Source organism: Mesocricetus auratus, unplaced genomic scaffold, assembly GCF_017639785.1.
Source record: "Mesocricetus auratus isolate SY011 unplaced genomic scaffold, BCM_Maur_2.0 Super-Scaffold_100008, whole genome shotgun sequence".
Lineage (NCBI taxonomy): Eukaryota > Metazoa > Chordata > Mammalia > Rodentia > Cricetidae > Mesocricetus > Mesocricetus auratus.
Window position 1 is genome coordinate 68,165,411 of NW_024429192.1, and position 20,653 is coordinate 68,186,063.

The following is a 20,653-nucleotide window of genomic DNA, read 5'->3' on the forward strand; positions in this document are numbered from 1 at the left end:
ACTGGTCTTGTGCTGTCTCTCAGTAGCACTGTTTACAAGATGCCTGCAGGGCAGAACATACCAAAGACAGCAAAAAGCAGCTAGTTCCCAGAAAGGAATCTGAAAGGGGTTTGAAAGAGCCACCTAGCCTAAGAATCGGTAGACTATGTGTACACTGCCCAGAACAGCAGGAATGGTTTTGCAACACTTTGACATATTCAAAAATGTGACGCAACATAAAGACATACTAACCTTTCAAAGAGGAAGACAACCGACAGCCCATGACAGTTCCTCCTTTGTCTCTTGTAGCCTGTAACTAGGACTTACTGCAAATAGGCAAACATACCCTTTCATAGAGAGATGACCACCCTAATTAGGAGCATTTCTGTGATTATCTGAAGGCGGTTGACTTCCAGTACCCAGTGATTAATGCACGCACAAGTTGTTTTCATTTGTGATTTTCTTTCACATTTTAGTTAGGAAGCATCCATCCCTGGTTTATCTGTCAGTCTGAAAACAGTGCAAAGCAGCTCCCAATTCCAGCAGCAGTAAAATCCAGAGAGGAGGAAATGTGTGAATATTTGATGAAAGCTAGAATTGAAATGTCAGTAAATAATCTAAATGAAAAGATTTCATCATTTCCTTCTCAAGACAAGTAAATAAGGACAGCCCAGCCCCCACCTCCACCCAAAGTTTGTAAGCTCCTAGATTCCCTGCGCAAAGAAATAGAAGCAGCCCTTCAGTGTGTCACACATTGCTTAGCTAGCCTTTATGTCACCCTCACTAGGGTGGCTGCTTTATTTCTTGTACAGATAAAGCTGGCTCAGGGGTGTTGGCACACTTTGGGGCACACTGCTGGGTCTGAGGACGGAGTAGCCAGGCCTTCTATCCTATGACCCATGGTCACTTCCACACCCAGACATACCTCCCACGATGTAAGCCCTCTAAATTCCAACAAACACTTCCCATGTTACACCCTGGGTCATCTCACCGCAGAATCCCTCCATTTCTCCTCTTCTGTACCCCTACATTTCCACGGGTCCTTGTAAAGGCTCCTTTCCAGGAGGGGGTCTAGGACCCTGCTTCTTCCATCCTCTGCGTGGAAGGACATTTTTCCTCTTTTGTGCCTTCCAGAGCTAGGAACCGAACCTCCCAGGCTCTGGAACCGAACCGGCCGCTCAGCGTGGCATCAAGCTTCGTGGTCTCCTCGGCTGCCACCTGGCCATCACTGGACTCAGGTCCAGCTCTCCTTTCTCCGTTTGGGTGGGGAAACTGAGGCCCAGCGCCTGGGCAACTTTCCCAGGATACATGATCTCGGGGAGATGCCGGCGTGGTCTACCGTCCTTTGACCACATGCGCCCCCTTCTCCAAGAGCCTAGCTTGCAGCGAACATCCGGATCCGCGCTTGGCTCCGAACGCGCAGGAGTGGGGGTGGAGGGTACTTGTCAGGCGTTGCGTGCGCCTCTCACCTCGCTGTGCACCTCACCGCCACGCGCCCACTCCCGGTCCACCTTGCACACACTCCGCCCCCGCCCGCGTCCCTCTCCCGCGCGCCGCCACGCAAAGCCGCTCCCGGCCGGGTTCGGGCCGCCGCCGCTTCCGCCAGTCCGGCGCGCAGCCTGGGGAGCGCCGAACCATCGGAGCGCGCGGCGCGGCGCGGGACGGCGCGGGGCGGGCAGGGCGCGCACTCTCGGCGGTGCATACGCCGGCCCAACTCTCAGGCTCGCGGGGTGCGTCGCCCGTCGTCGGCCCGGTACCGGGAGGCAGAGCGAGCGCTTTGTCCCCGCGCCCGCCCGGGACTCTGCCCCGAGGAGGCAGCCGCGCCGAGTCCCCGCCTCCGCCCCCGGGCGGGCCGGGCCGGCCGCGGTGGGGGGAGCCAGGCTGAGGGCGAGGGTGGGGGCGGGGGCGGGCTCAGGAGGAGAGAGGAGGGCAGCAGAGGCGGCGGGAGCGCCGGGTGCCGGGCCGGGGGAGCCACGGGCTCTCGGGAAGACGCGGATGATGAACAAGCTGTACATCGGGAACCTGAGCCCCGCCGTCACCGCCGACGACCTCCGGCAGCTCTTCGGGGACAGGAAGCTGCCCCTGGCGGGACAGGTCCTGCTCAAGTCCGGCTACGCCTTCGTGGACTACCCCGACCAGAACTGGGCCATCCGCGCCATCGAGACCCTCTCGGGTGAGCACCCGCGCGACCCACGCCGCGCCTCGCCGGCCCGGGACGGTGGCAGCGGAGAGGCCGAGCCCCACGGGCCGCACCCGCCGCGACTCCCGCGCCCGCACGCTCACTTCCACGCACCAGTCCCGCGACTCTGGCGGCGGGCGGGCGGGCTCCGGGACGGCCGGCTGCCCTGCCCCCACAGCGGGGGCTAACCTAGACCCTCGGGCCTCAGCCTTGGGGCGACCCTGTCCTTCTCCGAGGGTCCCCAGGCTCGCTGACTCCCTGGAAGCGCCCCGGCGTGCCCAGCTGCTCCGCGGAGCTTCCCCCGCCCCCACCTTTGCAGAGTCCCCCGTTTTCCTTTTCTCTGACCCTTCTAGTGCCCTCTTTGCCAGGGGCCCCCCAAACCCAGCATCTCCTCTCCTCTTGGCCAGATCTTCCTGTTTCCCATGCCTCGTGCCAAAGACCTCTCGCCCTCAGCCGTCTCCTGAGCCGCACTCTCCTTTTCGAGACCCCCCTTGTCCCCTGGCCCCCCACTTTCGGCAGGTCCTCGACTTTACCTACTGAACCCTTCGAGGTCCCGGGGGTTCCCCCCACCCAGCCCCTGCCGGACCGCACATCTCCCTCGGTCTTTTCCCGAAGCTCACTTCCCTTTCGCTGGTCTCGGAAGCGCTCCTATTTTTCCCTGAATTTTTTGTCCGATTTTATTGAGAAGAACTCGGGGCTGGGGGCTTTCCGCCTCCCGTCTCCCCGCCTCCTGCTCGGCCAGAAGCACCTTTTTACGAGGTACCCTGTCTCAACTCGGTGGGGGCCCGGGCTGAGAACCGGGAAAGAGGCGACCGGGGGGGCCCGCGAGTGCGCTGGAGCCCAGACGGGAGTCGGAGCGCTGCACTTCGCTCGCGCGCGCGTTCCCAGCCTGCATCCCGCACAGGCACACGGCGGGCCACGCTCCCCGGACCTGCGACCCCCGACCCCGCAGAGAACCCCTTCCTTGGGAACTTGTGCGGCGGGGTGGGCTGGCGAGACTTGGGGGTCACCCCAAAGCAGGCGGCCACAGAGCCGGGGACTCCAGCGCGTGTCCCCGGGGCCGCTGGCAGTAAGGGCGGTGGGGTGGAGGTGGGGGTGGGGGGGCGAGCGCCCTGGAACCTTGGGGTCCCCGGGTGGCAGAATGGGGAGCTGGGGGCCGGAGAAGCCGGGGCGCGCCAGCCCTGCAGCTTGAGTTTCAAATGAGCTCATCTTTTCAAATTGGCGCCGCTCTTTATTAAATGTGTTTTTCCGGTAATGCCACCCACAGTTATACCTGGGTCGGAATCGGGCTAGTGTCCTAACCACCTCGTCCGCCACCCGTGGCGCCCACTTTTCATCATAGTTGGCGCTAAGTTCGCCCAGCTGCGGCCGGGTGGAGGACCCCTTGAAGGCTCCAGAAGGCGGAGCCCGAGCGCGGAGTAGTGTGCATGCCCCTCCTAGACCCTCGCGGGTGTGAGGTTCTGAGTACTTTACATTTCTGTTTTAAAGGTAAAGTGGAATTGCATGGGAAAATCATGGAAGTCGATTATTCAGTCTCTAAAAAGCTAAGGTAAATATATTTTTGCCTAGTTTCTTTTTTTCCTTTCCTGTGATTGGGCTTCCAACTAAAAAAAATGTGGTCAACTTTTAAAAATGTGTCTGTATGTTTTTTTAAAAGGACTTTTGTTTGTTTTGTTAGTGGAGATACATAGCTTGGAAAGTTGTTATTGTTATTATTTTTACTTTCATTATATAAGGTGTTTTCTGTGCCTGCAAACTGTTTGGTGCCTAATTAGGGGTCGGGATGGAGAACACTAGGTAGATTCAGTTGGCTGTTACCGATTAAGCTGTTTATCATAAATTGCCTTTCACTGAGAACTCCCCTCTGCCATCACTACCCCCAACACAATAACAAACTTCCTGTGAGATGTTCAGAGTAAATATTTACTGTGTCAGCTGAATTGCTTAACTAGACCATGCGATTAATTACTCTTTTTTGCATAGTTTAGTGAGGAATAATAAAATAATTCAGTAAATGGGGGTCAGTGTTTTGCATAGCATAGTATTCTAAAGAAGTTAGGTGCTTGCACGGGATGCAGGGAGATTCCAGACTTCAGCAACTGAGGCATCAGGGCTGTGCTCCTGAGCACCTTGTTGTTATTGTTGCTTTAGAGAAACGTTGGAGAATAAACAGCTTCTCGGTGAAGTCAGCTATTGTTAATGCAGGAGTAACACGCTTTGTGGGGGTTGGGTTTATCCAGTGATTTGCTATGAGAGAATGAAGGAGAATATCTTTGTTTAAAGCTCATCATGGACTTTAAATTGGGTGGGGGGAGTAAAGTCCCCCCCAACTTAGTTAATATCTATTAATGAACGTTTCTTTGCCGTTTGTCATTAAGCATCTGAGCTGGGGAGGCTAAACCTTGATTTTCCAGCTTCTTGGGCAGAGGTAGATGTTCAAGTTCAGTCAGGATTGGGAACATTTTAAACAAACTGACTTTATAAACTCTTGGATGTGTTGGAGGGTTTTAAAAACATTCTGTGCACGTTTCCACATACGTTTTAATGTCACAGAATTTCTGTTTGGAAACAATTGTGTGCCACATTAGAAAACTGTTGACTACTTTTGTTTTTGAAAAAGTTTAAGATTTAATGATTTGCAGTTTGGGCTGTTACACTGAATAGATTCTTCTTTTGAAAATGTGTAGCTGGCTTTCTGTAAGTTGTTTTAAGTTTATGTGGTTTCCTTCAGTATTATTATTTTGGAGGGCATGGGTGAGGAGATGTTTTCTGGGATGCTGAGTACTTACTGTAAGTTTAAACCTTTTGTCTCTCAAGAGTTGAAGTTTTGATGAACACTGTTAGAAGGAACCACTGAGAATGTTCAATGCACTGCATCTATAAATCTCTCATTCTGTTGTCTGTCTAGCTCTTATCAACCCTTTTGGAGGTCAAAATTAGCAAAAGTCAATAGATTTTCAATTGGGGTTATTTGATTTGCATTAGTCCTTGATGCAGTGTTTATCACTTAATTTTCAAAATAAGTGAAATACTAGTTTATTTAAAGTCATTAAGATCACCTAAAACTTGTCAACAAAAATACTACTTTGGCTTTTTCTTTTTAAATGCAGAGGTTGTTTGCATTTTTTGCTGCTGTCACTTAATGTAGTCCTAGGGATAATGGATTTCTTTTAACATGCTGGTGATACAAAATAGCCAGGAGAAAGAAGCTAAAAGCATGTTGTGTGGTTTACTATACCTGAAAACAGTTAACTAACCAAACGCATGGGTAACTGCTGCTAGAGAGTGGCACCATCGTTTTGATTGGATGGTTTTGATCTTTTTTTTCCCTTTATTTCAAATACAGAAGTTCCCTACTTGCACTACAAGCTAAGGGAGAGAAGGCTAAACTGGTTGGAATTGGTTAGCTGAACTCAGCTCTCTGGGATGAGTTCTCCATAATTCTGGGTCGGACCACGCTGGTGGCTTTGAAAAACCAGAGTTCTGTGACATTTATGACCAAAGCTTTCATATTATACAGTGATTGTTTTATTGTCCTTTTGTTGTATTTCCATGCAAATTGACACGTTGGAAGAAAATTTATGAGCATTAGGTCAGTGCTATATGTGGCTTTTGAGTTCTGTAGTGTGCAGGGAAAACAAGCCACTCTTTTGCTTACCTCCTTGAAAAATGATTCAACAATTGAGTGCTAATTTTTTTAATATTGTGCTTAGTTTCTTTGATTTCTCAGGAAGCTGTTTTATACCTGTATTTCAAATAGGCCTTTTAAAAGCTGGTGATAGTTTGTAAAATGTTTTAATCTTCATTTGTGGAATTCTTGGCAGGCTATTTGCTTACAATTGGGTCTTTTGTTAAATCACATAGCATCAATTTATACATGTGGCTACATTGTAGACAGGCTAGACACTGTTGTTTTTTTTTTTTCAATTACCCTGTAGTAGAGAATTATTTTCCTTTTTGCTACTTCTGTTTCGTCCATCTTCAAGTGCAAATTATTGCACAGTAAACTATTCACATCATTTGTTTCTCTTACATTCTGCTTGGTTGCAGTCTGCTGAATTACAAACCTTTGGATTTTTTTCTATATTCATATAATACCTGTGGGACAGAGATTTAGTAAAGAGGAAACAATGGGTAGCTTTAAAAGTGCTGTTAAAAGTTATGGAAGCCTCCTTGATAGAAATTTAATTTGGGTGCTGCTAAAAGTTCACTTAAAAAGTATCATATACACACATGTACACATAGTGCATAAATTGTTTTGATCTAAGACATGCTGACTTGAATATGCTTTTGTATCTAAAGTTGAATGAGTCTGTGAGAAAATAGAACTTTAGAAAAAATGCTGTATCTACCCACTTCTAGGAAGTAGCTGAATGATGCTAGACGGGTTTCAGCTGGGACAGTGAAATACTCCGAGGTGGTGTAGGGAAAGCGATGAATCTGGCTTTCATGAGTTAAAAATCAGTAACTGTGTTCTCTCCAATGCAAATGAATTTGGTCTCCTATAGGAATGCTAAAGCAAACAGTATCCCAATTGTATTTTTCTTGTATGTACTACATTGTGTATAGCTGAATTAAATACCAACCCCCCCAAAAACCCACCCAACTTCAAGCCCTCCCTGTAACAAAGGCTTTTTCTGCATTAATTTTTAATTTTCTAGAGACAGAAAAGACTTTATTAGTTTTAAATCTTACAGTAGCCTTTTATTTCAGCAGTTTGTTGAATTAGAAATGTCTGACTTAATTATATATGTGGAACGATTAATACAATGTCATATGATATCAAACTGTAAAGTCACATTGATTTAGCTTTGAAATTACACTCGCACATTTTCAAAAAGGTAAATTTAGTATGCTCTAGAGAACATACACTTTTCTCCATTTCTAAGAAATAGGTATTAAGGTTGGAATAGAAATGGTAAAAATTTTTTTTACTCGATACTTAGATAATAATGTACTCTTAAAATGTTTTTAGGAGGCTAGCATTTAACTTTTTAGATATTATTTAAACATTAAAAACTACTGAGGTCTGCAAATAAAATATATTTTGTTTTGCTTGATTTTCTATTCAATAGTACCTATTGAATTAGATTGTTTTTTCTAAAAGTATCAATTTTAAATTGTAAGGCAGAAATTTATAGATTTAAATTATTAAACCTTAATTCTAAAAGAGAATTGATATATTTATATAGTCCATTTGCTATGTTGTACTTTTCAACAATAACAATGTTTATTTGCAATTACAGATAATAAGATGGCCCTTTAGGAATTTGAGTTTCATGTTAAGCTGAGGTTGTCATTTCATAGGTGGGGGAAAATTAATATTTGGAGAAAGTCTGTTACATGTAATGATCTGAAGTATATTTTTTAAGAAATGATCTTACATTTTAAAATATGCTTAAAATATTAGAAGATTCAGAGCTAACTACCTGTGTAAATTATTTCACTATTTTAAATGAACACTATTTTTATGTGTGTGTTCAGGTTGCTTCAAGTTCCTTAGTGGGTTGAAGAATATTAATGATGATGAATTTGTATGTAAAAGGATAGAGACCAGAGTACATTTATAACAAGACAGAAAAGCAGTAAATATAATTTCTCCTACAACTATTTATAAATGATGTTTTCTATTACCTGCTGTCTATAACTGGATCACTATTCCATATCTGCTTGTGAAACCCTCAAAAGTAGATGAGCAATTAGTCAGTTGTTACTGAACTAATGTGTCATTCCTCTGAGTCAGTGGGGTGTGTGCCTTTTTGTGGGGGGGGCAGTAGTTTTACATAGACAAAGTAGCAAGAGAAAGAGATCCTTAATTGAGCAGCCATTACTCAGGGTTTCAGTCTAGACAAAGCTAATGGAAATCTCTAGAGGATTGAAATCCATAAAGGCAATCACATGTAACGGCATTGTCCCTGAGAGATGCCAACTCTTACAGGTGCCTTCACTCCTGGCAGTCAAGGCACAGACACCTGCATTGCCATTTCCAATGAGCATATTTCTGAGAAGACCATCCAAATGTAAAAACTACCCTCCTAGGTTGCTCTCCAATTCAGTTCTGTGAAGGCTTTCATGATCTCTCACCCTCAACACACACAAACTTTCTTTTTTAAGTACAGGGTCTCCCTGTGTAGCCCCAGCTGCTCCTCAACCTCTTTGCCTGCCTCCTGAGTTGCTGGGGCCACAGGCATTCACCACTGTGCCCAGCTTATATAGTGTGTGGTAGTCACTGTGCATTTTCACTTAAGAATGCTGTACTTAGAAGGGTGTTTTGTTCTTTATGCACAACCAGTGGTAGATCAGTTTTGTTAGAAACAGCACAGAATTGGGATTTGCTTAAACATTATACATTTCAAACTATAATTTTTAACGATTATATTTAAACACCATGAGTATATTTTCAGTTTTCCTTTTTTCTTTCTTTTTTTTGTGTATTTGTTTGTTTTTCGATACTGGTGGGCCTTGGCTAAACTAATTTTTAAAAATGTATGCTTTGAAATGTCTAATCAAAAGTCTACTATCTTAAACTTTGACTGGCTCCCTTAATTTGAGGGTCAGGAGAGTTCTATTTAAGAAGGCATGCCTGAACAGTTGATTGATTAGTCAGGTTTTATCTTTTTGCATTCAATGGGAAGAACAGATTTGGGGAATTTTCAAACAGTGTCGATGAACAGATACTAGGAAACAAACAGCAAATACCTACGAGTGAAGAAAGATGACTCCCACCCCATTTATTGCCATTGAAACATTTTCAATCTTTCACTTTATACTTTGACTTGATGCTTTTACAAGCTTATAATTTTCATTTGGTGGCATGGATGGTATGGGTTCTATTTTGGGCAGCAAATTGCAGACTGCTCAGGATTATTTTTAAGGTTTTTACTTTTCCTGTTTTGATTATGGACTTTAGTCTGGTTACTTCATAAAATAAGGGAAAGAAATTATTTTCTATTGCAGAAAACCTTAGGTTCTGTTGCTTACACTGCCAAAAAGGAGGGAAAAAAGACAATAATGTGTCTTTCATTTGGTTTAGAGTTGGATGGCATGTTGGTGTTACATATGAGTAGAACAGAAATGGATGTTTTTGTATTAAGGGGACTATTAAGTCCAAACACCATCCTTGTGTCCATCATTTGGTGATTGGACATCCCTCCTGAAGCAGAGATTCCCTCCCCCCAGTAATAAGTTTGCGTTCTTGAGGTGCATTTTGTTTGCTTATTCTTGTATCTTCTCATTGTTTGTGTTTCCTACACTTTTATTTCCTAAAATCCAAACACTTAATCCCTGTTTCCTATCCTGTTAAAGTACTCATTTTAATAAGTTCTGCAAGTGAAGTAGAAGGTCTTGGATACACATTTTAAGTGTTATATCTTCCTACATCATGAGCATTTGTTTACCTGGTAAACAGAAAGGCTTGTATGGAACCATTGCAACAAGAGGGATGTTTGCAGTTTTTCTTGTCATGTATTTGTTTAATATGCAAGTGTGAATTTGCCTTAGGGGGGGGAAGCTTGAACTTTAAAATTATTACAGGCTTTATGATCTGGTACTGTTATAAGCACAGTACTAGAGAGCATTGTGGTGAGATGGCTTTCCATGTGGCTGCATCTTAAGTTCATACAGTAAAAGCTATTATGACCCCTTCAACAGAAAATCAACTTTTTCTAAGATTTGGAAAAGAGGAAAAGTGGACTAGTCCTTTTGCCTAACATGAAGAAACTTAGAGAGACGGAGAAATTTGTCTAAGACAGAGAAATAAATTCAGTAGTATCGAAGAGCCCAGGCAAGGGCTCTGTCACTGATTTTTACCTCAGAGTGCTTCACTGAATATTTTAAATTAATCTGCAGAAAGTGTTGGAAAGGCCAGATGCCACTCAGGGACGACAGAAATTGCAAGTGTCCTTCTGTAACTACCTTATTCTTAGCATGGTCTGAATGATTCTCTCTTTGTTACACTGTTTTTACAGGAAAAATAATTGGAAAAAAGCACATGGTTTTATTTATTTTGGTTTTTCAAGACAGGGTTTCTCTATGTAACAGCCCTGGCTGTCCTGGAACTCACTCTGTAGACCAGGCTGGCCTCGAACTCACAGAGATCCACCTGCCTCTGCCTCCTGAGTGCTGGGCTTAAAGGCATAGGCAAGCATGTCGTTTTAAAAGTAGCATTAATTCCTGCTTTCTCTCAGCTTGCCAGACAGTGTGGGGGATTTATCTGGGGAGGTGCTATGTGTTTCTTTTTGATTGGTCCTTGATGATACTCCTGCACATTTTTAGTGGTCGCATTCTTTGTATTAAGAAATAGGACAGTGCTACGAAGGACATTCTGACTGGGCACAGTGGCCCAAACCTTTAATCCCAGGCAGAGGCAGACAGATCTCTGTGGGTTAGAGGCCAGTCTGGTCTGTCTACATAGCAAGTTTCAGGGCTGCCAGGGCTACATAGAGAGACCCTGTCCCAATATATCATAAGACAAAAACAGGACATTTCTCTCAACATTTGAGTCACAGAAATTAGGTCCTGCCTTTAGCTCTGGTCAAGACTGTGTGCCATTAGTTCAAGAATTCACCTAGTGGGCCCTTGTGGCCAGCCCTGCAGGAGGCTGTGCAGTGCTTTGACTTGTCTCAGTGGTGGGAGCTGCCAGGCTGTCCTAGCTTCACAAGGCTGTGTCGTAGCTTCACTCTGGAGCTAGTCTTTTTCCGCAGAGTAAGGTTTGGTTGGTTGGTTTGTTGGTTGGTTGGTTGGTTTGTTGGTTTTACATCTGCTGTGTGAGGTACTGTCAGGGAGGTACTGTCCGTGGACATAGTCAGTAGTCATGTGTGAATTGCCCTTTATCTCTGAGTTGTAATGTTTTCCTGAACTCATCATCTTACTTCCTTTAACTTTTGTGGAATCTCAGGGTGGTGGTGGTGGTGGGAGGGAGGGTGGAGTAATAAAAAAAAAAAACCAAAAAACTAGGTGAAGGGTTATTTCTAAACTCTTAATGCATTTCTTCAAGTTGTACAGTCCAGGGCGGGATGTGGCATTTTCTATGGAATTGTGACTCAGAAGATGTGGGAGAGGAAGAGAGTAACTAATAATTACAGAGTGGTAGCTGCTATATGCTAGGCTCTGGGCTTGGCCTTTCAGACCTTCTCCACCCCCCATTCCAACTCCCCCCACCTCCCCCAGGGCCTGGAGAGGTCTGTTCCTAACCAAGTTGCAGGCTGCGCTATGAACCTTAAGACTCTAAGTTCTACTGGACCGAACTATTTCAGAAAAGCAGCGGCTATAATATCTTTGCTGCTGTGTGTCTAGCTTGAGTAGACTAATAGCGGATCGTGAGAATAACTTTGTATGTTACTCCTGTCCGTGGCGGGTATGCAGAGAAGAGAACGGACTGAAGTCTGGTGTAGTCATAGTTTAGTGAAACTGAAAAGTTTCGCTAGTATGGTGGCATATGCTTGTAATCCCATCACTTGGGAGATGGAGGCAGGAGGATCAGAAGCACAAGGTCATTGTGGGCTATTTAAGATGGCTCTCAGCAACCACACACACGCATGCACGCTCGCGCGCGCGCACACACACACACACACACACACGATAAAAAGAAATTGAAAATGTTAGTCAGGATTTGAAGGAATTTTCTAAAGTAGTCCTAGAGTAGAGAAATTTGTAATTCTATAAAAGGGAAAAGGTGCTTAAAAAACAATGATTGTAAGGTTAAATACAAAGACACAAAGACACACATGTATCCTTGATACATGTATTCCATACATGAGGTACAGAAGTATGTAATACTTTTTACCTCAGTAGTTCATTTATCTGTGTTTTTTTAAAAAATATTTATAGTTTGGGAAGAGGAAATACAGAATCCTAACTGTAGTTTTTAAAGAAAGTCATCTTAATAATATTAGAAAACCTTAAGCCAAGCCATGTAGTGGTAGTGCACACCTTTAGTCCCAGCTCTCCAAAGGCAAAGACAGGCAGATCTCTGAGTTCAAGGCAAACCTCTGGTCTACAGATCAAGCTCTGAGATTTCAGGATTACATAGAGATGTCTTGAAAAGCAAAAGTGAGAGAGACATATACATACATACATACATACATATATATATATAGAGAGAGAGAGAGACACACACAGAGAGAGACAGAGAGACAGAGACACAGAGAGAGACATAGAGAGACAGAGACAGAGACAGAGAGAGACACACAGAGAGAGACAGAGACAGAGCGAAGGAAGGGAAAGAAAGAAAGCCCTCAGATGTGAGGGCACAGGGACTGAAGATCTATGTATGCTTTTACACTGAGTATTTGAGACATCTTATGCATTTGTGACTGTTTATTAGTAACAGAGACTCAAGTTACAGTCATATCACCAATGAAATGAGGTGTAAGGTGTTTGTCTCCTATAGAGGAAGGTGGTATATTTTTTAAGCATAAGATAATATCATGAAATGTGTTAAATTATAAAGGATAATCCCTTTTCTCAGTCAGGAGCCTGAAGATAGCTCAAGATCTCAGAAGAGACATTTCACATCCTGACTCTATCCAGTGCATGTGGCCTATCAGCTGCTGCATGAGATACTTGGGGACCAGCTGTGTGGGCTTTTGTCTTGCCCTGGACCTTTTAATGCTTCCTCATCTCTGATGTTAACAACCCTACTTTGAAAACTGGATGTTTTTCTTCATTGTATGCATGGAGTTTTGAAGGACTGCACTTTGTATCTCTCTGTCAGGTGTAGAAGATGAAAGACTCACCCAGAAAAAGAGTTTAGTCCTTTGATTTATTAAGGAGGGCAGGAGGAAGGGAGAGGAGAAGCTGCCGTAGAAACAGAGAGAGGTGCCTGGCTTGCTGAAGCCTGCGGTGCTGTGTGTGTTCTGTACTTCCAGAGTGAGGACAGCCGATGCTTCCAGAGAGGCCAGGGCTGAGCAGCTCCGCAACCTTCCTCCCCGTGGACAATTGAAAACTCCCAGCGTGGCTGGCCTGCTCACAAAAGGTTTCTTTCTTTAAGGCCTTGCACTGCCCACTTCCGCTCCCTTGCAGCTTGTGAGGGTGCTAGGAACGCTGGGTTGCAGGCCCACTCTGTACTCGAGCCCCTCATGGCTGAGTTTGGGCCCCTCGTGAGGCGTGCGTGTGTGTGTGTGTGTGTGTGTGTGTGTGATGTCTCAGGCCCTGGGAGAGTGTGCGTGTGTGTGTGTGTGTGTGTGTGTGATGTCTCAGGCCCTGGGAGAGTGTGCGTGTGTGTGTGTGTGTGTGTGTGTGTGTGTGTGATGTCTCAGGCCCTGGGAGAGTGTGTGTGTGTGTGTGTGTGTGTGTGTGTGTGTGTGTGTGATGTCTCAGGCCCTGGGAGAGTGTGCGTGTGTGTGTGTGTGTGTGTGTGTGTGTGTGTGTGTGTGTGTGTGTGCTTGCTCAGTGTGTTGGAATGTTTGGTCTTTGTGGCACACACTTGGATTGGTGCAGCCGACACACAAGCTTCCAGGGGTGCAGGGCCACACTGCAGATTCTTTGTAAGTGGCTGAGAGATTGGGAAAGGGTTTCTCTATGCTGAAGGGTTCCCCTCACTAAGTGCAATTGTATTCATGCTTTGCACAGGGAAAACACCGCTTTCATTTCCTTTTCAATTACTGAGGGATAGAAAAGAAACCTGCAGCTATGTAAATATCTGACCTCTGGATCCAGCTAGCCTTCCCTCCCTTTCTTTGCAACTGACAGTGATGCCTTCCAGCCAGGACTTTGATACTCTTGCTGGGACACCTGAGAATGAGGAAATCAATGATCTTTAGAAATACAGGACCTCTTCCTCCTCTTAGGGAATTAAAGAAGTCGAATGACTTAAGATTTTTAAATTTTACCTGCTGTTTTTCTTGAAGTTTTTTACACATTTTGTTTATTTATCACAAAACATCCAAGATGTCAGGGGTGCTGACAGGTCAATTATTTGAGATCAGGCTGAGATCTGGTAAGAGGGTGTTTCGTTTTCAGGGTTGTGGAGACCTAGGGACAGGTGGTGGCTTCTCATACAGTTCTTACTTGTCTTCAGAGTTTTGCCTAGGAAAAGTTAGTTCTTTTGTTCATTGATTTTGATAATGGGTTGATATGCATATCTATTTCAATAATGCTTTCAAAACAATATTTAGATAACAAAATTGATTTGTGGCTTTAGTCTCTCTCTCTCTCTCTCTCTCTCTCTCTCTCCCTCTCTCCTTTCTCTCCCTCTCTCCTTCCCTCCCTCCCTTCCTTTCATTTTTTTTTTTTGAGACACAGTTTCTCAGTGTATCCCTGGCTATCCTGGAACTCACTCTGTAGACCAGGCTAGCCTCAAACTCAAGAATTCTAACTGCCTCTGCCTCCTGAGTGCTGGCACCATTGTCCAGCAGTTTTGTGACTTTGGTTTACATGTGATGATTATGATGACATTACAAATTTCAAGGCTAAACTCTTATTTGACTTCCCAGGGCAGTGACAAATTTTAACGCCGTGTTCTACGCACGGAGCCCGTGACTGGGGAGGTCTGAGTGTATGGAGAGTCTTGATTCCTTACAGCTGTGCTCATGGCTCCTTTAGATAGTGTAGTTACCTCTAGAATTTGGTTTAGAAAGGGGTGTGGTATTTAAAAAGCCAATCCATGTGTAAGCATCTGCCCTGAGCCATGAGGGATCTGGAGTGAGCTTTGATTAGCCTACAGCCCACCCAGCACTGTCCCCAGCCCCTTCGGCACCTTTCTCCTGTGGCCTATCCTCCATAACTTTCACTTTAGAAACTGTCTGCTTGGCCAGTTGCATGGCAGGCTCCTAAGTCTATGATGTTCTGCAGTCAACAGCCGTTTCCTTTAGGAACTTCCAAGCAAGCAGGCTTCTTACGAGTGCCTTGGAGACGACCGAGTGTAGTGATGGGACCCGCCCCTGTGAGGAGCCAACCTTTGCCTTAGGCCTCACACTCCCTTCTAAAATGGAACAGCCCTTTCATCTGTTAGATATTTGGGGCGCTCTCTGCACAGGAGCAACATGATCTTCAAAACATCTGAAACTGGGTAGCACTGATAGCCAGTAAGTCAGATGGGAAGGGAGTCAGCACGCTCCTTCCTTAGCATATGGGTTTTATTCAGAAAATGGTATTACTCTAAAAACAAGTTAAACACAGAAAGGTGGCTGACTGGAAAGTGTGAGGGGATTCATGGAAGTGTGAGGAGGACAGTTGGGGTGAATAGGGCCAAAATACATCACATGCATGTGTGAAAATGTAATGAAATCCATTTTTTTTTCTTTTTTGGTTTTTCGAGACAGGGTTTCTCTGTGGCTTTGGAGGCTGTCCTGGAACTAGCCCTTGTAGACCAGGCTGGCCTCAAACTCACAGAGATCCACCTGCCTCTGCCTCCTAAGTGCTGGGATTAAAGGTGTGCGCGACCAACGCCCGGCCATGAAATCCATTTTTATGTGTAGCTGGTATATACTAATAAAAGCATTCTTTTTAAAATGGCCAGCAAGATGGCTCAGCCAGAAAAGGCATTTGTCAGTTGAACCTGACGATCTGAATTCAGTCCCAGGAATTAACTCCTGCAAGCTGTCCTTTGACCTCCACATATATACATATATGTATATGTACATGTATATATATGCATGCGGTGACACATCTATGCTCACATTCACACACATCGTACACACACAATAATAAAACATTGAAAGATAAAGGTGATAAACAGGAAGTGGAAAAGAAGCCTTGGTTACATTTATACAATAATAAAATTATAATATATTTTTTTATTGGGGCGGCACATGGGCTGCAGTATGTGTGTGCAGGTCACAGGGTGGCTTTGCAAAGCTCTTCCCCTTTGTGTGGGTCGTAGACCTTGAACTTAGGTTGCCAGGCAAGCGCCTTCCCCTGCTGAGCCATCTTACTGGCCCATAATTGCATTATTGATGATTGAAAATGTTCTGAATAAAGTATAAAAGAGTCTTTAAGTCATAGTGGTGGCAAGATATTGTGAGTGGTCCCTCTGTGTAAAACAATTTCCCCTTTCTTACCTGGTTCTTTTTCATTGTTTATTTTATGTGTACCAATAGTGTTTAGATACCTGAGAGAGTAATTATAGATCATGTTGTAAGCATTGTTAGTTCTCTTTATTTTTAGCTCTTTAAGAATTTTAAACACACATTCTGTGTGTTTTGCTCATCATCACCCCCACTTCTCTCACTAACTCCTTTCAGATCCACCTCCTCCCTCCTAAAGTCCTCACCTCATTGGTGTTTTTTTTTTCAGTAGTAAATAAAATCTACCAAACCCAGGTTGTGCTGCCCACGACCTCATCATCTGCTGGAGCGTGGTCTACCCAGTGGCCACGTGCTTAAAGGAGACAGCTTCTCCTTCTCCTGCAGCCATCAGCTGTCAGTATGCGCAGGTGGGGTCGCAGCTTGTGAGCCTCTCTGCACCCCATTCTGGAGTGCTCACGTGCTTCATCTTGGGTAGGCAGCCACAGCCGTGAGCTCATGATCTATACTGTCTTCTGTGTCAACCTAACCCTCTGGGACCTTCATGGGAATATGTAGATTCTAATTTCTATGTTGAATTTAACTTTCATTATGAAATAAAAATTTTGAATGAAAAAAATAATTTAAAAAAACCCTAATTCTAGTTTCTTCTTACCTGGTGGCCACAGACTATTGGGGAGCCTGCGGGACCTTGGAACTTATCTTCTGTGCTTTTTGCAGAACCCCACAGGTGATGCTCAGCTAGACTGAGCCCCATGACACCCTGCTTGCTGTGTCTGCACACGTTACTCTTGCCTCCTGCCTTCCAGGATCAATTTGACCAGATACTTAATTAACAGCAGCTTAAAGCAACCCATTCTCAGGAGCTTGCAGTTGACAGCAATAGGTGGTGGCAGGGAAGTTTCTGGAACATGCAGAGGAGACAGCTCCAGCCATCTGTTGCCACTGGGAGATGTAGGGCCAGTGTTCCCACATACAATTTCCAAGAGAAAAACTAAACCAATTTTAATTCAGAACCCCAAACTTATTAAAATTATTAGATTTACTTATTTTATGTGTATTTTGCCTGTATGTATGTATGTGTACCTTGGTATGCCATGGAGATCAGAATAGGACATTGAATCCCCTGGAACTGGCGTTACAGATGGTTGTGAGTCACTGTGTGGGTGCTGGGACCTGAACCTGGATCCTCTGGACGAGTAGCCAATACTCAACTGTTGAGCAGCTCTCTAGCTCCTAATCCTCCAAACTTTAAAATTCTGGCAAAAGTTCAAAGATGTTTATAAACGTTGAAGACCCTCTGTACAGGAAGAGGTTAAATAAGGCTCGTGGGTCACAGTTGGCATTTGCTACCATGCCAGGATCTGCAAATTGTTGCTGAAGGCACCTGCTGTTGTGGAAGGGATTTTGAGACATTGTCTCTATGTAGCCCCAGCTGTCCTAAACTCACACAGAGATCTGCCTGCCCCTACTTCCTGGTGCTGGTAGCACAGGCGTGCACCACCACTGTCCACTCTCAATATTTCTTTGACTTGGGTTTAATCCATGTGCGAGAAGTAAGCAGAAACTGGGGAATGCCCTTCTCTTAATAAACTGGATGCATTTGTGTCCTTTGCATCGCCCGCCCTGTGTGCGTGCACCTGGAGACCAGAGGTTGACAACGGCATTTTTCTCAGTTGACCTTTCTTCTTTTTGGGGGGGGGGAGCGGGGAGACAAGGTGTTTCATTAAACCTGAAGCTCATCAATTCTGCTGTACTGACTGGCTGGCATTCAAGCTGCAGGACTCATGAGTACTTGTTTTGTGAGGCCATCAAAAATCTTTGTAAATACAAGGTGTATATATACTATGACATTATCTTGTTTATGTGTGTGTATGACATAATACAGGCTCATATGATAAAAAATGCAGCCGTCTATTTCCATTTAGTTGGAGGAACATGGTTTGCCTTTGTGATCAACATCAAAGCAACTATAGCAAGTGCCGTACGTCATGGACTAGGAAACTGTGATTCTCATATGTCTGGCAAATATTTTAAAAGTTTGGTTTGTGAGTGTGTGTGTGTGTGGTGTGTGTGAGAGAGAGACAGACAGACAGACACACACACACACACGAGAGAGAGAGAGAGAGAGAGAGAGAGAGAGAGAGAGAGAGAGAGAGAGAGAGAGCGCATGCGGCATGCAGTAGAAGTCAGAGCACGATCTACAGGATTCTGTTTTCCCCCTCCTACTGGGTTTTGGGATCTGACTCAGCTTATCAGCCTGGTGGCAAGCTCCTTTACAGTGTGGTTTGAGTAAGGAATGTCCTCCATAGTCTTGGGGACCTGAACACGTGGGCCTGGGTTGGTGGCGTTGTTTGGAGAGGTTTAGGTGCTGCAGCCTTGTTGCAGGATAAAAAGCCTTTTCCACTTGGGGCAGATCTTTAGAACTGAAGAGACTTCCCTACTTCCAGTTCGTGCTCTCTGCTTTGTGCGTGTGACTGAGGATGTGAGCTCTTAGCATCCTGTCCCCACTGCAGTGCTCGCCACCTGCTTCCCTGTGTCCCCACCATGATGGGGTCTTAGTCCTTTGGAACTGTAAACCAAGGTAAGCCCTTTCTTCAATGACTTGCTTTTGGTCATCACATTTTATCACAGGAAAGTGGCTGCTATAGGCACTGAGCAATCTTGTGAGCCCTAATAAGCACTTGTGAAGATATGGGCGAACTTGAGTTACTCAGTTAAATGTCTACTGGCCTGGGATTTGTAATCATTCTGCCCAATTTCTCAAGTGCTAGGATGGCAGGTGTGCCTCACTATTGCTGGAAAAGGCAGATGATTTTCAAAGTAAAATACACCAGGAAAGAAATACATTGATGATTTAAATATGTTTGAAAGTGTTCTGGTTAGCGTTGTACTTTTTGTGTGTTTTAAGTTGAGGCAGTTGATGACCCTCTGGATTCTGTTCTTTACTCTGGGTGCAATAAATACTCATTAAGGCCAAACTAGAAACTGTTGACCTAAGAGACATTTTCAAAAAACAAAAATAAAAACCACTCTGTGAGGTCTGGGCTGTAGCTCAGATGGTAGAGTGTTTGCCTAGCATCAGAAAGCCCTGGCTCAATATCCATTCAGTACATAGACCTGGTGTGGTGGATTCCCTGTTACCCTAACGACGAAGAGGGAGTCATCAGAAGTGAGTCAGAGGCCAGCTTGTTTGTGTCAAAACACATCCTACTCTGAAAGTTGGAATTACACTTTTGTTGCTGCTGTTGTTTTTTGAGACAGGTTTTCTCTGTGTAGCCCTGGCTATACTAGAACACTCTTTGTAGACCAGGCTGACCTCAAACTTAGAGAGATCCACCTGCCTCTGCCTCCTGAGTGTTGGAATTAAAGGTGTGTGTCACCATGTCTGAAATTGGAAGTACATTTTAAAAATGAATTTTGTGTTGTAATTCGCTAGCATGAAGAAGCTGATCACTCTACAGTAGTGTCTTAGTTAGGGTTTCTGTTGCTGTGAAGAAACACCATGACAACAGCAACTCTTAAAAAGGAAAACATTTAGTTGGGGCTTAGTCCTTTTTTGTCATGTCTTGAACCAAGGCAGCATGCAGGCAGACACAGTGCTGGAGAGGGAGCTGAGAGTCCTACATCTTGATCTGCAGACAACAGGAAGTGAACTGTGTCTCACACTGGACATAGCTTGAGCGCATATGAGGCCTCAAAGCCAGCCCCCACAGTGACACACTTACTGCAACAAGACCACACCTATTCCAAGGCCACACCTCCTGATAGTGCCACTCCCTATAGACCAAGCATTCAAACACATGAGTCTATGGGGGCCGTTTCACACCACCACACATGGTAAGATGAAAACCATGTCTTTCAAGACTCCAGTCAGCATAGCTCAGACACCTGTTTGGAAGTTCAGGATCTAAGTGGCTCCACAAAAATGGCCAGCTCAATTTTGCAGGGCAGGGTGATGGGGAGAGGGAGGACTGGTCTTTGGCCACCTTTTCTTTTTCTTTCTTTCTCTATTTCTTTCTTTCTCCCTTTCTTCCTTCCTTCCCCTTTTTCTTTTATCCTTCTTTCCTCCTTTCCTTTCCTTTTTCCTTTCCTTTCCTTCCCTCCATTTCCTTTCCCTTCCCTTCCCTCTCCTCCCCTCTCTTTCCTTTCCTTTCTTTTCTTCCCTTTCTCCTCCCCCCTCCCCTGGGCTGGCCTGTGTAAACCAGGTTGCCTTTAAACTCATGGAAAGCTGCCTCTTGTGTGCTGGGATTTAATATGTAGATCACACTGGCCTTGTACTCACAGGGATCCACCTGCCTCAGCCTCCCGAGTGCTAGGATTAAAGGCTCATGCTAGGATTAAAGGCGTGTGCTTCCACTTCTGGCTTTAAACTTTAAATTTTGAATTCTGTGAGAACTAGACCGTGTGTGCATATGTGTGCATGTGCACACACACGGTTATGTGCTCTCATTTGTGGAGGCCAGAGTGCAACGAGGAGTGTTCTCGGCACTGTTCACTTTGTTATTTGAGAATCTGTTATTGGCTTGGA

The 20,653-nt window shown here is 44.9% G+C and overlaps 1 protein-coding gene across 3 annotated transcripts in view; it reads left to right on the top strand.

Moving 5' to 3' along the window:
- The first annotated feature begins 1,884 nt into the window (after positions 1–1,884).
- The window catches only part of Igf2bp2 (insulin like growth factor 2 mRNA binding protein 2), a 112,878-nt gene continuing 94,109 nt past the window's right edge, over positions 1,885–20,653 (top strand). For 2 of the 3 annotated variants that reach the window (XM_005071623.4, XM_005071624.4), the window contains exons 1-2: positions 1,885–2,152; positions 3,647–3,707. In XM_005071623.4, the coding sequence (XP_005071680.1) occupies positions 1,975–2,152; positions 3,647–3,707 (239 nt within the window). In that variant the 5' untranslated portion in view covers positions 1,885–1,974. Of the gene's footprint in view, positions 2,153–2,817; positions 2,918–3,646; positions 3,708–20,653 lie in introns of those variants that run through there. The other variant, XM_021228112.2, reaches the window with a different exon arrangement.